The sequence below is a fragment of the Lontra canadensis genome, unplaced genomic scaffold, assembly GCF_010015895.1.
Source record: "Lontra canadensis isolate GAN:19392208 unplaced genomic scaffold, GSC_riverotter_1.0 scaffold2, whole genome shotgun sequence".
NCBI lineage: Eukaryota > Metazoa > Chordata > Mammalia > Carnivora > Mustelidae > Lontra > Lontra canadensis.
In genome coordinates, this window is record NW_022630996.1 from 22233434 (window position 1) to 22251804 (window position 18371).

Here is an 18371-nt window from a genome sequence, read left to right on the forward strand (position 1 = left end):
TTTGATCACTCTAAAAATTTTACTTCTGTTTTCATTAACTTCCCTCTCATAGGTGGCCAAAAACCTGAATAGGATACGAGAAGGAAAGAGAAGAACATTTCTCACTTTCATACTTGAACAAACAGAATCATAACCGTATTTTCCACCCCCACTAACTGCTATTAACTCTCTCTATTCTAAAGTTCCTTATCTAAAGCCATGATTCCCAGGCAGAACTCTCTCTGGGGTCGGGTAGGTGTCAGGAAGTTGCTTCTAGGAGCCCCCAAGAGGATGAAGAAATAAGAACAGAGGAAAGGATGAAGAGAGTAGGGTCCCACAGATTATCTATCAAAGCAGTTCCATTTCTTTGTTAGAGTTTCTGAGATTTCCCCCCCCCCCAAGGTTTAGAGTTCAAACAAAGAAAAATAAGCCACGTAACATTCACTGCAGTGTAGATCAATGCTCTTTCTTTCTGATTTAGGTTTTCTGGCCATATCTCAGACACCCTGGCTTTCACAGGATCCACAGAGGAAAAAATGCTGAAACACAACAGTCATCAAGAAGTATTGGATTTCCTCTGCTCTGAATGTAGAACCATTAAGATGAAGAAAACTGTCCAGCGAGTTAAATCTATAAGAAGTACTAAAACAGTATGGGGTAGGAAAGAGAGAAAATCTTCTTACTATCTTCCTACTCCATCCTCCTGGCAGTTAGCACTTAACTTCTCCTCTAAGGAAATGGTGAACAAATATTTAAAGACCTTTGAGTTGAAACGGTACAAAAATAGGAGCCTACCGAAGAGAAGTACAAGTCCATGATCGGCCTGCATGAATGATCAACTGTGAGAGAAAGTGTTAAGCTTGTCCTTTTAGAAAGTGCTAAGGTCATGAGTATTTTGGCTGTAGTGGTAATCACCTGGAAGTTGAAACTACCTTATGTATATTATTGGCATTTTTCTGCCTTGCATATATGTAATAGTATAACAGTTCTGTCGTACTTTTGTAAGTGCAAATACCTTCTTACTTAAAATGGGTAATTCTATCTTGAAGGAATGTGACGGTATTTTCAAATTTGCCAGCCCCTGTCCTTTGCCTCAAAGTCTCAACTCAACATTGAGTTCATAATGGCTAAACAGATGAATCCATCCAAGCTTTGCCAAGACCCTCTGATGCTGGGTAGGGCTCTCCTTCCACATCCTTGATCTCCTCCATTAATATCCTCTCTGGCCTATTATATACCAGGAACGACGACCACACACTGAACTTGAGAAGTAAAAAAATGTCCTGCCCTCATGGAGACTCAGTCCTTGTGGGAAAACAAACACATACAAATACAGCTTAGATACCATGTGACTTGGCTATAATGGAGGTTGTCACGTGGTACAACGGGAACACAGAGGAAAGAAAGTGTCAATCTCCAAAAATTGACTTCACTTGGAAAGTACTCTTGAGTAACAAAATACATAAAAATGTTCCCAGTTATTATTTCTGGGTTTGTGAGTTTAGGGTATTTATTTTTTCCCCTTTATACTTCCTTTATTTTAAAAAAACAAGATGCTCAATTTAGAAGGAATGTGTCCTTGTCTTGCCACTTGACTTTTAGGGGACCTACAGCTAAATGACAGATTAAACTTCATGTCTGGTATCTAACTTGTTTAGCCCAAATGATGGCTGGCCAAAACTGTAGCAAACATTCTTTTACAAACCCCATCCATACCATCAGCACATTCTGCTGGCTTTTCTTTTGAAATATACCCTGACCAAGGAGGAAAGGATTTTCTCTATCTACAGAGAACTGAACAGAGCAGTAAGAACTACAGTTTACTTCCATCAGCCTTAGGAAGCATGGACGTTCCTCTTACATCTATAATGCAAGTTCTAGGCATAGTTCTTCAGTTTTTTGTGTTTGTATCCTCATAAGTGTTTTAGAAATTAGGACAGGCTGCTTTAAGGGGCCATGAGCCAGCTGTGGTGGTGGTGATGGCTGAGCTGACAACTGCAGACTAGTATGATTTTTCTTTCCATTTTAGCAAGTGAGGAAGACTTTATAAAAACACAAAAACAAGAAAACAGCAAACTTGTGTGATTTCCTCCGGTGTCTGTTGTGTAGAAGCAGCAAAGTCAGGTTGTAGGATTTTTCTATAATTGGTGGCTTAAGGGCTGGTGTGGAAGAAAAATACAAATGCTGCCAAGTGCTTGCAGGGAAATATTTCAAGTGGCAGACTAAGTGGTCTGTGCTTGGTAAGAAAGGAATTATGACCAAAAATGGCTGACAGAGAAAGTAGCAGAATTAAGAGCACTAAATGTGTCATTTGAGGTTCTAGCTTCTGGCATTGAAGAAGTGAAAATGCCAGAAAGGCTGATTATGAAGTCATGAATCAGTAAGCTTTCAAAGATGGAGCAGTGCTGTGTGGTGAAAGGTACCAAGCAAGGCTACCAAAGTTGGACACTGAAGTTGATGAGAAATGAAGGTCATGGGGGCACCCGAGTGGCTCAGTCATTAAGTGTCTGCCTATGGCTCAGGTTGAGCTCCACATCAGGCCATCTGCTCAGTGGGAAACCTGCTTCTCCCTCTCCCACTCCCCCTGCCTGTGTTCCCTCTCTCTCTGTCAAATAAATAAATAAAATCTAAAAAAAAAAAAAAAAAATGGAGGTCATGGATTTGATGACATCAAAGAGCTTGTGAGGTTAGGAGGATGAAAGGTCATCGGTATGGACATCAAAACTGACAGGATTGATGGCAGATTTGAAGTAGAAAGGAAGAAATGAAACTGGGTGACAATTTCCTTATGGAATATCTTGAATGAGGAGGATGTCAGTAGATGACAGTGAGAAGAAGTAGCCAAGAGATGCTGATGATCCCTCCCAACTGCAGAGATTAAGGCTTTAACAGAAAACACAGCGTCATTGTTCTCAGGGGTTAGTAAAACTACTGGTTTTGTGAGGAAAATGGAAACTGGAGTTAACAAGGGCTTAGGAAAATGGTGAGGGGAAGGAGATACGAGAAGTACAGGGATAAGGAGGTGGGAGAAGAAGGACCACTGGGTGGATCTGAATCTCAGTGGTAACTGAATTTTACAGGGATCAGAAACATGGGGGCATTTTCCCTAAGTTTCTCACACCACAACGTTGCTGAGGTGCATCTGGGTGATGCCATGTGCTACTGCCTTGTACTTCCCACGTCCTCACCTCCTCTTCTCTTCTTGAAGACCAAATGGCTTATGTTAAAGAGTCTATAAATTTGATGTCAGGCCAAATCTGAAAATGTGTAGGTTATCCGACCTCTCAAGCTTCTGAATTTGCTATGAATTTGTTCAAGTCACATCCCAGGTCCCTGACAACATTCTGTTCTAGAATCTAACTTTGGATCAAGTCATGAGAGAGCTGGACCTCATTGTTTAGTCCCTAGACAGACTGCTATAAGGAGGTCTAATGAAATTGCTTTATTTATGAAAGGGATGGGGGAAAGATAACTCTGGCTGGAGTCTCAGTAGTGGAGTGGATTTTTCCAGGCAAGAAAAGAAGGGGGGAGGGTATGAGAGAATGTTGTCTTGAACTAAACTGCTCATGGTAGAGACAGAGAAAGTAGATAGATGGATCCAAGTAGCTTTGGAAGTGGACAGCTTGCTAATGAATTGAATGGGAATTTGAATGCACTTCCAGAAATTCTACCAATTAGAAATTCATTGGGTTTGCAAGCTTCTTTTATAAAAATGCAAATACATCTAAGAGGCTTATGACTGGGGTAAGGGTGTAATTTAGTCTGAATTAGTTCCATCAGCTTACTTTCTGCTATCACCTAGCTGAAGTCAGTCATACTAAAGAAATGAGTTTTCCTTGGGGAAAGAATGTTTTGCATAAAGGATATAATCATGTATGGGACAGGAGGTGGAAGTCTTGGGAAAGACAGAAACATGAAGGAACACACAGGAACACACAGGAACACACAGGAGACACAGAGAAGGGATTTTGTATTTGAGAGGACAAAGAAGAAGCAAGCTGGCCTTCTCTGAAAGTTCACCTGATTGCCTTGTAGAGACAAGTCCCCAGTCCTTAACAATGGAAATGTTCCCATTTCTTATAGACTTGTTTGTAGGAGAATATTCCTCCAAGTTATAGCAGAGGGGAGGGAAAAAAATGAAAGCAAGAAAAATTCTCAAATGGTATTAGGCATTAACAATTTCCCATGTCACTTTGTTTAAATCCAAGCTAAGCTACCCAATTCCCTGACAATATTTTGCTGACATCATATGACAAACAGGAATTTTTAAACCTGGAATATTAAAAATAATCATCAGTGCCACATGAGATAAATAACTTCTTGATCAATACTTAAAAATAATGTTATTTAAAAGATGTGTTTTATACTGGGCAGTAAACACCTATAATTTTTTAAAGCCCAGTTATCTTTAGATACAACAAATGTTTTTTTTAATTGTTTTCCTTTTTCTTCATGTACCCACATGTTATTATTAAAATGAGGACACAGAGTCTAAAGTGTTCAAAATGCTACCTTTGCATCAAGTCTGGGTACATTTCAAGCTTCACGTGAAAGCCAATGCTGAGAGCTAAGATAAAACTACTGGAAAGAATGAGTAATGCCCCCAAATTTGGCACACTTCTAACCAGAGCTTGTTGGATGATGATACTGCCTAAAAAAGAACAAAAACAACAACTCACAACCCAAGTAAAAACATTTTCTGTTGTCTTGTTTTGTATTTATATCTCATTTAAATATGGGAAAGAAATTTTTTAAAATTTTATTTATTTATTTGACAGAGAGAGGGGTCACAAGTAGGCAGAGAGGTAGGCAGAGAGAAAGGGGGAAGGAGGCTCCCCACTGAGCAGAGAGCCCCATGCGGGGCTGGATCCCAGGATCTTGAGATCATGACCTGAGCCGAAGGCAGAGGCTTAACTACTGAGCCACCCAGGTGCCCCGAAATCCTTTTTTACCTAAAAAACAAACTTACTAAAAAGCAGCAAAACCCTTAGCCAGAGTTTGGGCCGACTAAAATTATGAAACCTTTTTTTTTCCCCCAAAAGGCAAAGCATTAAATGGCAAGGTAAAAATAAATCTCTGTGCTAGCCAGTAAAAATTCCATGGATTTGTGCCTTTCAAAGTGAGTCACAAGTCTAATGGCAGGTACATTCAGTTCAGTGATGGTACAGAACAGACGGTGTTAATCTCACCTGCTGTCTTCAAACACTTCTCTACCTCTGGCCCAAACTCTGTCCTGCTACACACCCACAGTCCCAACCACATTTACCAGTATGATCCGCCCTCCTCTCTTGGCATTGCTGTCTCCACCTACTGCTTAAGGTAAAGTCTGGGACAGCATGTCTGCATGAGAAAAAGGCACAGTGGAATCATGGAATCTCAACATTATTAATCCTTGCCAGATGCTGCATTTTGATAGACAAGGAAACGGACGCACCACTAGGCTTTAAATCTTGCTCGGAATTATCATACATTGATTAAGCTTCAGAGTTAGAACTTGTCAGGTATTCTTCTCTGAAACTATTGAAGACTCTTCTCCATACATCTTTCACATTCCTGGACATTTTGCAAACAGAGGCACAGACAATCTTTGTCCTGAACTATCTTTTCAAGGATATTTATACAGCAGATATCCTTGAAAAGTAGAGATGGCGTATCGCTCTGGAGCAAAGAGAAGGTTTTGTCTAGTATAACAAAAATAATGTCTCTCTCTGGAGCAAAGGGCAGGCATGCTCACTGCCCATTATAAAACATCCTAACTCCCTAAACTCAGAGCTCCTCCACTGACACGCAAACCACTAAATATACAAGTGTCACCTCTCCTGCTTCGCATCACCCTGTGGGAACTGGGATTCAGTGAACCGGTACAAATGCTAGTAGTCTGCCTACTGCTGTTGCTGTAAATAATAGAGTTGTTTGTCTCTGACCCGGGAGTCTCATGTCTTCTGCCCATGCCCTGGGAAACAGTGGCAGGTAGACTTGTGAGCTTGGGAATAGGGTGAAATCTCAAATCCTTCATAGGTTTTGCCCAAAACATAAAATCATAGTGATAATCAATCATATGAAGAGAAAAAATATTAAATACTGTGAGGCCTGTTGCTTCATTTTTTGAATCTAGCATGATCTGTTTACCATTGTTGAAGCACGATGTGTTAGATATAATATATAATATATTTTAATCTTTAAATCCAATCACACACACACACACATATGATCTACTATGTTTTTAAAATTAAACTTATGAAATGGGTTTCCTTAGCCTCACTTTATAGATTAAAAATGCAAACAGAAAAACCAACCACCTCTGAATCACAGAGTTAATACATAGCAGAGGTAAATCTCTGGTTTCAAAAATTTGGGTCTTGTCTACCTCCAAATGAAACGCAGCCTAAATTGGCACAGGCCATTTTGGCTTTAAATAAAATGGCTCAATTATAAAGTAGTTTGCTTGGTTTTACTATCTTACCTCTTTAATAGTAGTATATATTTAGGTACTAACATGTTGCTATCTAATCTGTATTCAATATTCAATATTCATTAGTCACAACAAATAGGATGTTTCTAATACTGTGAATACTGAGTTTATATCACATAGTCTATATTTGTAGCAACATTTACAGGAAAATACTCTATACAAAGCTTATCAGAAATAATGCTGGGGCCTTATATGCTGTCCTCTACAGGTAAACATAGAAGGAAATTATCTTTGATAATATTTAGATAATATGATAGGAGAAATAATTTTATTTAAAAGCCTATATATTCCATGAAATTATCCTGTTAGTCACAGAGCTAATTAGAAAATAGAAAATAGCTAAATAGAAAATTAAAACACTAGACAGAGTGGAGAAGGACTACATTATGTTCTAGAACCTATAGATGTTCTTGAGGAAAAAATAATATTTAAAGCCAAAGAAGACAGTTAAAAGTTTCTTAATGGCAGAGAAGCAAAATATAAAATATGAACTTATGTCAGAGTTGTTTGGGGAATTTTTTTTAAAGTGGTAACCCATTTCTGGGTATAAATGAGCTTTTATTCCTGTAATTCTACATGTTCTGCTAAGTCCAAAGCTAAAGATTTTTTTTAAAGATTTTATTTATTTATTTGACAAAGAGAGACACAGCGAGAGAGAGAGCACAAGCAGGGGGAGTGGGAGAAGGAGAAGCAGGCTTCCTGCTGAGCAGGGAGACAGAATATAGGGCTCCATTCCAGGACCCTGGGATCATGACCTGAGCAGACATTTAACTGACTGAGCCACCCAGGGACCCCAGAAACTTAATGTTTTGAATCAGTCATTTTGAAATGTAAGTAGCAACAAAGAAAAACATACTTTAAAAATATGCAGGCTCTGTTTAAATGGAAATAAAATTTTTCCTTCAAATTACCTAAAATAAAGAATCCCTAGATACTAATAATATATTAATGGAAATAATTATTTTACTTGCATCTCACAAAAACTTTTTTTTTTATAGAAAATGATAAAAACTACCCAGGTGGAAGTTTACAGAAACAAATGAAACAAAACTTAGAGACTATGGAGTCAGTTACAATTGCCATAGAAAAACAATAACTATAAAAACAAGTTTTTTTTTTTATAAAAACAAATATTTTTCATTTTTAGATGACTACCTTAAATTTAAAGTTGAGTTGTTGATTCATTTTCGTTTTATTTTAATCCTTGAGAAATGATAGTAGAAGACTGTAGTCTTTACGACGGGATATACCAATGTGCTGTATGTTTTGTGTGGAAGCAGAAACTCCACGGAAAACCCCAAGGGACATGAGGTTTCTGATCCCACTAGGACACAAATTAAATTTTTAAAAATAGAATTGAAGCTCTGCAGATCTAAACTGTAATTATATAATGAAATACTTTCTAGGGGCATAAGCTACTTAACATTAAATGGATTTTAAACAAGAAATCTGAGGAACCCTTTCACCCATGGGTTTTAAAGTAAGCTATAATTTGATCTATGAAGACTTACAGGCCATCTGATATTTTTTTCCCCCACCTTGGGAACCTATGAAAAAAATGAGATGGTAAATTTTGTCCCAAATTTCTAATGTTGTCAAGACCGGGAATTTACTCATTCTGTATCCTGTCAGAAACACACGAATTGAGGGAATTTCAAAAAGCAGAAACAAATTTCTTAAGATAAGAATTACTTAATCATGATGAAATAATTTTTAAAACCTTGTTTTATATAATTAAGAAGTATTTCAATAATTACAATAATTGCTTTTAAAATAAAACAGCAATTATTTTCAAGACAAACACAGGGGAAGAAAGGAATATTTACCTAGAAAGTTAGAAGGCAAAACTAAAAGAATATCAAACTTAACGTTTGAATTCCTTTTTATCAGGATCTCCCCATGGGCAGAACCTTGTGGATTCTGGAAGATTTGTGATAGTGGAATGATAGACAAAGGAGCTAAATATGAGAATCTAAGATCTCATTATTCAGTATCTGCTGAAGGAGCCTACATATCTCACATGTTTATGCATAAGGATGCAAACTAGAGATTACCTGGAAATCTTCTAATTATTTGGCATAATCCTTCTTTTCTGCAAAGCTGATGCTGTATATCTGGTAATATATTTACCTGAAAGGAATGAAAAGATTTTTGTGAGTTGGGCATTCATAAATGCTAAAGCAAAGGAAATGCAAAAACCCACAGGGTAGGGTTGTGAACTCTCCTCTACCTTTCTACACCCTACCTTCAAATCTCTGCAACTCAACATTCAAATCCAGAATAATAAAGTGGTTTATTTGATAATATAAAACAAAAACTTGCCCTCGGAAAATCTTAAAATATTTGGGAATACTTCTGAAAACCTTGATATATTTCTCAGCCATGATATGTGCTAAAACTCACAGAAAATACTTCTGTCCTTATGGCAAATACAGTAACACAAATAACTTGACAGTTGCCAATTATGCTTTGGCAGAAAATAGCACTAAACATACCTCAAAACCAATGAAACTCTGAAGTTCCAAAGGCCCTCAGTGATGTGAATCACAGATATTTAGTGGAAATTCAGTGCTATCCGTGCTTCAAACTTTAATATATGGACTTTACTTCACATTGAAGGGCAATATTGCTTCTGGATATAAAGTCCAGTCATTGCGAAACTGTCTTCTAACAAAAATTTGTTCTCAGAAAGCTTCACAGACATTATCATAAATTCAAATATATATTTTACCTTATAAGACACTAAAGCTAAATTTTCTTCTTCATTTCTGAATTTATAGACTGATTATCTAGCTATTATCAACCAAATTCCCAAAAGAATGTCCCAAAGTCTTGTTAAAACTAACAGAAAGAGGTAAAGGTGATTTAGCTTGAAAATCAGATTCACTTCTGAGAAATTATTGATTACTTTCAAATTAACTCCCTTTAAACTTACAAAGTATGGTAGTTTCTCCACTATGTCCTCCTCACGAGGCTATTTAAAAAGAGCTCAGTGGTACCTGGGTGGTTCAGTTGGTTAAACAACAGCCTTTGACCCAGGTCATGATCAGCAGCAGGGAGTCTGCTTCTCACTCTGGCCCTGCCTGCACCTCCACCCCCCCCCCCCCCCCCCATTGCAGCTCATGCTCTCTCATTTTCTCTCTCTCTCTCTCAAATAAATAAATTAATAAAATCTTAAAAAAGAAAAAAAAAAGAGCTCAGCTGCAGTTGAAAAGAGAGAACCGGAAACACTGGTTTTAGGCCCACTTCCGACATGTAACCGAATCATACTTGAGCACATCACTTTGTTTTGTCTCTTACAGCTTTTGGTCTCCGAATTCCGCTGCCTCACTAAGGTTTTGATCAATTTGGTAATTCAATCATCAGTTGTAGTTTTTACAAAATGATTCACTTTAGAGTGCTCTGAAACAGTGCATTGATCAAACATTTGCTAACCCTTGCCATCTTGTTAACTCTATTCATTTAGTCAGCAAACAGCAAACTTCAGCCCACGCTGTGTATGAATGAAGCCGGGGCTTCTGTTGAACCTGTTCCTGTGAATCTGTGTGAGCAACCTTGTTAACTACCCAAGATTGAGAGTCCTCAGAGATACCGGGGTCACTTACATTCTTCCTGCACTGGGAGTGCAAAGGCTGTAAGTACAGAACACTGTAGATGTTAGGGAAGTCTACATTTCTCAAATTCAAAAATGAGAAAGTTCAGAGACTAAAAGTAGAAAACGAATAGTTTTCAGAAAATACTTAAGTTTACAATTCAGACTTCCTAAGAAAGGCTGGAAGAAAGATAGAATGCTGCAAAAATATGGAGAAAGTACAATCAAAGTTTTTCTTTTTTAAAAGATAATACACAAAGAACCTTTCTAAATTACATAGGCAAAAACTTTAAAAGTCAATAAACCTGAACAATTTCCCCCCACATCAGCCAAATCAGTCGCTAATGACTACATAGAAACGTTCATAGAAGGACCCAGAAAGAAAAGTAGCATATTAGGTAAGTATCACTAAAGGCTATGTGTTTGATAGGGTCCAGTTTAAGACTTTCTCCCTCTTTCTGAAGAGCTCAGGGCAAAGGTGCTGCTACAGCAGATGCTAAGAGCATCTGTGATGTGCTGTCCCATCCTACACAAACTGGAAGGAATACAAGAGTCCTGGTCAAAGGGATGCCCATAACTGAACTAATGGGACAGAAGACTTTGTATAGATGCTGCAAAGACAGCACAGCTTGCACAGATTTCAGACAGAAGTGTAGGTCTCTGTGTCTCATCAAAGAGGCAGCTTTCTGTGTGAGACCTGAGGTAGAGGAATAAACTGACTCAGGATCAACAAAGTATTTGCTTCAAGAAAGCAGAGCCAAGGGGCGCCTGGGTGGCTCAGTGGGTTAAGTCTCTCCTTTGGTTCAGGTCATGATCCCAGGTCCTGGGATCGAGCCCTCCATAGGGCACTCTGCTCAGCAGGGAGCCTGCTTCCCCCCATCCCCCTCTCTCTCTGCTGCCTCTCTGCCTACTTGTGATCTCTGTCTGTCAAATAAATAAATAAAATCTTAAAAAAAAAAAAAAAAGAAAAGAAAAAAGAAAGCAGAGCCAAGCCAAGGGAAGCAACTGCCCCCAGGCTTCTGCCTTCCATGTTTCCATCTCCACTCAATGACCTCTTTCCCGTGTTCCTTCCTCCAAAGCACATCTTTGGAATTCACAGAATCTTGACAGATGACATAACCCAAGGTGACACGTGACACCAGAAATAACATTTCCATTCTACTATGTAACAGAGCACCAAACTAAGCAGCTAAACCGAATAACTTGGCACAAAGAAATATATTCAAGGGCTACGGGTCATCTGGCTATAAGCAAATCAACAATATTACATGTATTTTCCATGTATTTTCATCGTTAACCCAATAATGCTCTTCTATATCCTTGTGCTTGTTTTTTTACTTTTATGTTTATGCACATCATAAAATATATAAGATTTGCATCATTACTGAAAGGAACATCAAAGAGGTTTTAACTTGGATAGCTGACTTTTATACAACAAGCTTCTCCAGCTCAACATTGCAACATTAACATTATTTTTTAATAGGCTTTATTACTTTCAGGTAGTTTTAAGGTTCACAGCAAAATTCAGCAAAAGGTACAGAGATTTCCCATCTACCCACTGCCCCTACACATGCACAGCCTCCTCTATAAACAACCACCCACCAGAGTGTACCTTTGTTATGCTTAAGGAATCTACACTGACACATCAGTATCACCCAAATAATTATTTTCAATATATAAGGCTTTTGTGTTGGGCTTGAATGCTTTCCATACACATCTACGTATGTGTATGTTTCATATAAGCTGCTGTTCTTCTTGGCATAGAACCTTTCGTATCTTTGAAAGGATCAGAATGTGTAAGGAAAATGATAATGATATTTGAGCTCTGGGATATTTCTGAGATCAAACTGAGAGAAAGGAAATGTACATTTAGAAAGATTTCAATCCCTACATGCCTTCCACAATCCTAATCTGTGAGTAATCTACATTTAAATTGTTCCTGTTACATATTATCAGAAGCAAAAGTAAAAAAAATCATTCTTATTTGGAGACATTCATAAAAACAACAACCTATCAGTTATCAACATTTAGAAAGTGCTTATAAACTAAAACCGAAACTACAGTAATACCATGAACTCATTAAGGAGAGTAGACATTTGAATATGGACTATTTGTAAAGTGTAAGAAAGCACTGCGTGGGGGGGTGCTGCTGGGAAGGCTCACTCAAGAATACTGAGAGTGACACACATTTCACACTGTATCTTAAGGGACTGCTCCTCGTCTTCATTAGATTGGTTCACAGTTCTATTGATTATTTTATCAAAATTCAGATGTTCTCCAAAAGCTGTTCAGTATCATCCCCAAGGAAGAGAACGAACGACAAGAAGGGTCGTTATCTCCTTGTCTCTCCCATGCAATTATCGTTCCATCAAATTCACCTGAAATTGTGCTCAAATGCTTTATACTAAGAGACATTTCAGTAGTTCTCAGTGCTCCAAGGACTAAAAACGGCATCCTGGGTTTAGGGACTGCTAATCCTACAAACATTTAGAGCTAGAAATGAATCCCTCTGTTCTTGAAACATTAGAACCTTTCTGTTAAAGGTGAAATACAGCCCCAGTTACTAAACTTAGCGTTACCCCAAATAGTGGACCTCACTTCACTTTCAGCATCATGGGGACCCACACAGTTTTAAAATCATGTTCCTCTCCTTCTGACTAACTAGAGAGACTCCGGGCCACTCATTTTTCATAACAGATCTTCTGATCGCCTGCATTAAGCTCTTAAATTCCAAAGCTCTTGATGTGATGAATAATCCTAATTTGAGCAGGGCCTCTTCCTTTGTTTGTCTAAGAATCCCCAATGAACCTGAAGCAGCTTCTGTTCTGAATATTTATGTTGACATAAATAAGTCATGGTTCCTAAAGCTTCAAATTATTCATGCTCTAAAGTGACAGTTATCTAATTGGTATCATTTAGAACGTTTGAATTCTTCAAGAGTATTCATTAGCCAAGGCTGTAAATGCAAGTCCTAAATATTTTTTAAAAATTGTACGGTGATGTGGCCATGAAAACAAAATTCGAAGTCAAACTGCCCGAGTTTGAATTTTCTGGTTGCTTTATTTATTAGCTATGAGGGCGTAGGCAAGTCTCTTAATTTTTCTGTGCTTCAATCTCTTCATATGTAAAGAATGGACATAAACATGTGAGCACTTAGAATGACGCGTGGCACTGATAGGAGGCCTCCCCTTCTAGGTACTCTTCTTTATTCCGAGGGTAGTAAAATCTTACAAGTACTCTGGTCCCTGAAGCCTCTAATCATTTTTTTTCCCCCTTATCTTTTTTTTATTAGATTCTCTCTAATCTTGTTTCTCTTCTTTTATCAAAACCTCAGTCAATAGCTCCTTCATTAGTTTCTCTTCAGTTGAATCCTTTCAAGTATGGCATTTGTCTCCTGCTTGGAGGTTGACAGATACTCACAGGCAAGACTGTAGACTTTATCCTATAGCTGATGTGAAGCCATTCAAGACTGAAGGGCAGGAAGAACCAGGTTCGTTCAGCATTTTATTTTTCATCCTGATAACTGTAGGCAGGATGGATTTTAGGAGCAAGACATATTTGCTTCAGAAAAAAGCAGTAAGGAGGATTTTACAATAAACCTGGTCAGAATAAAAGTAGTGAATATGGATATTTGAGAAATAAGAGACTTGAGAAGTATTTAGGAGTTGAATTCCTTAGTCCTGGTAATTGACAGAATGCAGAGGACAAAGGAGAAGAAGGGATCAAAGGGGAAGGCCAGATTTCTGCCTTAGGAAGTGACAGGACACTGATGACCAATATAACAGTAGTCCTGCCGAGCCACTGAATGAAAGAGTAGGAGTGATGTCCCACGGAGCATATGAGCTCGTTTTCCTCGTGTTGAGTCTGAGGTGTCTGTGTGATATGAAAGTGATGATTAACAGGCAGTTATTCATATGAGCCTGAAGCCTGAGAAAATGCTTGAATTTTAGGTGTTACTTTTGGGAATTATCAACCACCTTGGGAATGGTGTTGAGGAGCACAGGCATGTAAAGTATGAGCAGAGGAAAGGAGGCTATGAAAACAGAGAAGGAAAGGCCAACGATTTATAAGAAGGAAAAAAAAAATCATGTACTCAGCCCAAAGGCCACAGGAGTCAAGAGTTACAAGGAGGAAGATATCAAGATTGTCAATTGCAGAAATATCAAATAATCAGGATAGCTACTACAATACTATTTCACTACTGAGAAACAGCTACTAGTTTTGATGCTTTTCTCACATTTGAAAAATACCATGGACCAAGAAATGCTGATGTTAATATCCAAAGGGCTGTTAAAATCTGTAAACATTTTGAAAAGAATATTTACCTTTTGATGTAAACCTAAATGGCATACGTCTTCTTTGGAGATGCAAGGTTTTCCACCAGCTTTCCTAGAAGACAGGCAAATGAGCAGATCCCATGCGCCCAAATCACCTAATAGCAGAAGAATATTGAAAAACAAATGATTTTTTATCAGATTGAAGACACTATTTTTAGATTTAAGAATGTTATTATTTAAATCCTAAAACACAAGAAAAATGATTCTGAATATATTTAAAAGTTAATATTTGAAGTAACTGAAATTTTCAACTTTTCTAATTTAGAAACATTTTTATAGTTAGGATCATATCAGGGAAAATTCACTTACGTAAAGCAAGTCATGAAACTCCTTTAAAAGACTAAAAATTAAATGTTTTAAGTCACATATTTTATAAATTTACAAAGTCTTATTTGGAGATTGGGAAGAAAAATGATTAGAAAGTCTTTTAAAATAGGGGGTGATTGCAAAATCAAATAATGAAAAGTCAAAACACCAAATATTTTGTTCTAGGCTTTAGTATCACCATCACTTTTCACAAATCTTAAAAAAATACACTTTTATAAGATTTCTTACAAAGACTAAGTTGTGGTCAGCAGAAAATAAAATTCTGTGAAAATTAAAAAACAAAACAGAACAGGTTTTATCTAAAAGGAATTTGTGGTCTAGTTATAGATAGCAGAGTTAAGCTCAAAATACAGAGTATAACATGGACCAAAATAAATCATATTTCAGCTATCTACCAAGGACAAATCTCTTTGCCAATAAATCCTAGTAACTTGCCAAAATAATCTCAGAAGAGTACATTCTTGTATAGTACTTGAACATTCGGAAATTAACATTTGTGTGTTATGAGTTTATTTTCCCTTACCTCTTTGATTTATTTATATGTTTTTATCAACATGTCTTACACATAATTGGTGCTTTAAACACATTTTTTAAATGAGGGGGGCCTGGATGGCTCAGTCGGTTAAGCATCTGCCTTCAGCTTAGGTCATGATCTCAGGGTGCTGGGATCAGCATCGGGGCTCCCTGCTCAGCAGGGAGTCCACTTTTCTCTCTCCATCTGCCTGTCCCTACCCACCCTCCACCCAGGTGTTCATGCGTGCTCTCTCTCTCTCAAATAAATAAATAAAATCTTAAAAAATAATTGTTAAATGAATGAATAACTAGCCCGTGATATGGTGTTAAACATGTTACTTTAGAGACAATATAGAAATAGGTAACTCAAAAATAACCAAAAGAAGAACACTAAATAATGTATAAAAGGATTTATATTACTTGGGAAACTTCTCCATTTGAGGTAGAAATTCACTTTTAAAAAATTAAGCAATTTCTGTGCACATGGTCTGTTTTGTTGATCAGTCCTGAGATAATGTTCCTTCGGTAACTCTTTATGCTGGAACTCACAAGTCTTCTCTTGCATTAGGTATCCATGGTTTCTAAAAAGCTAGAAAATAACCAAATCCTGTCTTTTAAAAACTTCACAGAAGAATGTCTCACTTGAACACATAATGCTTTCAAAGAAGGGCTTTATAGAAAAAAACAAAAAAAGATTGATAAGGAAGAGGGACCTATGACCATCGGGAATGACATTTCACTCTGCACTAATCAAGTCCCTTACCTTTTGACAAGCTCTATGCTCTCTGGGCCACTGGTTCCTCTGTTTGTAATTGTTCTGTTTCTAGAAGAGAAACCTCTCCACCAAACAAGGGGATCCAGACCACTGAACTCAAGTTAACATGTGAGCCCTTGCCCTAGAGCTTCTCCATTTGCTTGATTTATCTCAAGATGCTGGAATATAGCACAATAGTTCACAGGGACATGGAGAAAAGATGCACGTGATTGAGGGGTGGGAGAAATCTCTCTATTTAATAGCCATCGACCTCTGAACTGGAAGATCTATGCTGTTCCCTGCATCCTCACTTTGAAGGAAACTCCAAATGGATTCCTAGAGCCAAAAAAACACTCCATGATGATCCCACTACTTTATTGAAAATGTGCACCTGGCACTTTCAGCCAAAAACTTTTGATATGGACTTAAAAGGGAAAACAAAGATGGTTTCATTCAATATTATTTCTAGCCCAAGAAACACTAAACTAAAACACTAAAACTCTAGAAGAAGCCTCCTGACATAATATACTCAACCCAATATGTTAAGAAGACAAGGCTATGCAACGAGAGGATTTCAAATCATGAACTGTATTGTTTGGGCATTAAAACACAGTAGGTTTTATATTCCCCCACGTCTGACACATGCCCTCCTTCACTACCCAAGGCGTACACACAATTTCTCAATTTGATTACAATATATATATTTAAGCCATAAATGTTTAAAACTGGAAAACATGTTTAAATAATTCAGAACATTTAATTTGTAAAGAATCTCCTATGAGCAGGACATTGTACTGGAATTATGAGTGTAAATAGCAAAAAACAACAAAAAAAGGAAAAGTATGGTCACTGCCCTGAACCATATATGAGAGACCTAAATGAACATTAAAAACAATTTAGGATAACTAATAAAGTGCCATGCAGTTTCTTGACATTCATAAGGGTTACCCCTTACCTCTCAAAACTATTTAACAAATATTTTAAATTTAAAATTAATATTTCAAAAACACTTTATAGCACATACATTTAACCTTAAAATGAAAGTAGAGTATAGCCCAAAATTTCAAGTAATCTCTTCAGATACTTCTTGTCTAATTCTTGCCACCACAGTCTGAAAAATACTGATTGTCGTCACTCAAAATTCCTATTATTACCCTCACTGAGTCCTACCACAAATTTCTAAATCTGCTTCCTACTTAAATATTCAGTTTAACGGAAATTTATGTTAGATAAACACCTTCAAGCTTATAACTTGATGCATGTTTCAATTTCAGTCTTAGTAATAATGACAAAAATAAACTTTAAAAACTACCAAAAAAAATAAATATTGAGTAGACCTTTTCATTTCCATCTCCAACCTTAAAAGTTAAGTCCCTCCCCTGAGGCCCACAGCCCCTTTTTAAAGAAAAAGCTTTATTTGTCTTGTGAGAGGCACCACGTATTCAAACTTGGTTTTAAAAACCCCAAAAGCCACACTGTAGTTAGAAAACCAGCAGAGAAAAAAGCACATTCACTAGCTGAGAAAAATCACATTCAGAAGTCAATGTTGGAGCATTTGGGAAACAAATGTGTGCCTTAGCAAAATTACAAATTGGTAAATATTGTGGGGGCTTTGGGGCTGTAATGAACTAGCTGAAAGCAGGAGCAGTTAGTAAGCAAATGCCCCGGGGTACAGCAGAGATGCAGACCAAGGGCACATAGGGACGGTCCAGCCTGCATGTAGGATGCTTGTGGCTTGCATGATTACTATTTTTGTTTTTGTTTTCAATTTTAAGTATTTGCCAAAAGGTGGATGTCAGCACAATTCACCTGAAAATCTGGATCTCTGCCTTCATTTGAAAACCTGAAGGCTGTGGTCCTACGGGGCCCATTTCCTAAAAGGCAGAGGGCAGCCACTGACGGGAGCTGAGTACAGCTTCCCCCATTTTCTCCTGTTTCTGCCATGTGGCCCGGCCTGGGCCCCAAGTACCTGGCTCTGCCTCCAGGAGGCCAACAGTCCAAGGCCTGGTGTGAAAACTGTGAGTCAGTTTGCGAGAGCTGCTCATTCAGCAAGATGATGATTCACCCTTTAGCTTTCAAATGAATTAGAGCTGGTCATTAGGTAAATTGGTCTTGTTAAGAGGACTGTAGTAGGCAAATCGATATTTGGTCAGTTAGTCTTAAAAGGATGTCCGAAAACACCCTTTCCAGTTTGGCCACCATGCTCTCCCACAAGGTTGAGTAAGGTCATTTCAACTCCAGAGACATTCTACTACCCGTTAAAAGTTGGTAAGGACTGAAGTGTGGTCTCTTAAATTAGTTCTTTCTCTCAGGAGCCTGGGAAAATCAGGCCAGGCCTCTGGGCATTTTTTTCACTGATACCTCTTCTCTCCAGTTGGACCAATAGAGAGAATGAGG

The 18371-nt window shown here is 37.7% G+C and overlaps 1 protein-coding gene across 2 annotated transcripts in view; it reads right to left on the bottom strand.

The window, feature by feature from the left end:
- The window catches only part of CPED1 (cadherin like and PC-esterase domain containing 1), a 262654-nt gene that overhangs the window by 192110 nt on the left and 52173 nt on the right, over positions 1-18371 (bottom strand). For both annotated transcript variants that reach the window (XM_032870574.1, XM_032870566.1), the window contains exons 3-4: positions 14369-14475; positions 8506-8581 (exon numbers count right to left, since the gene is read on the bottom strand). In XM_032870574.1, the coding sequence (XP_032726465.1) occupies positions 8506-8581; positions 14369-14475 (183 nt within the window). The remainder of the gene's footprint in view (positions 1-8505; positions 8582-14368; positions 14476-18371) is intronic.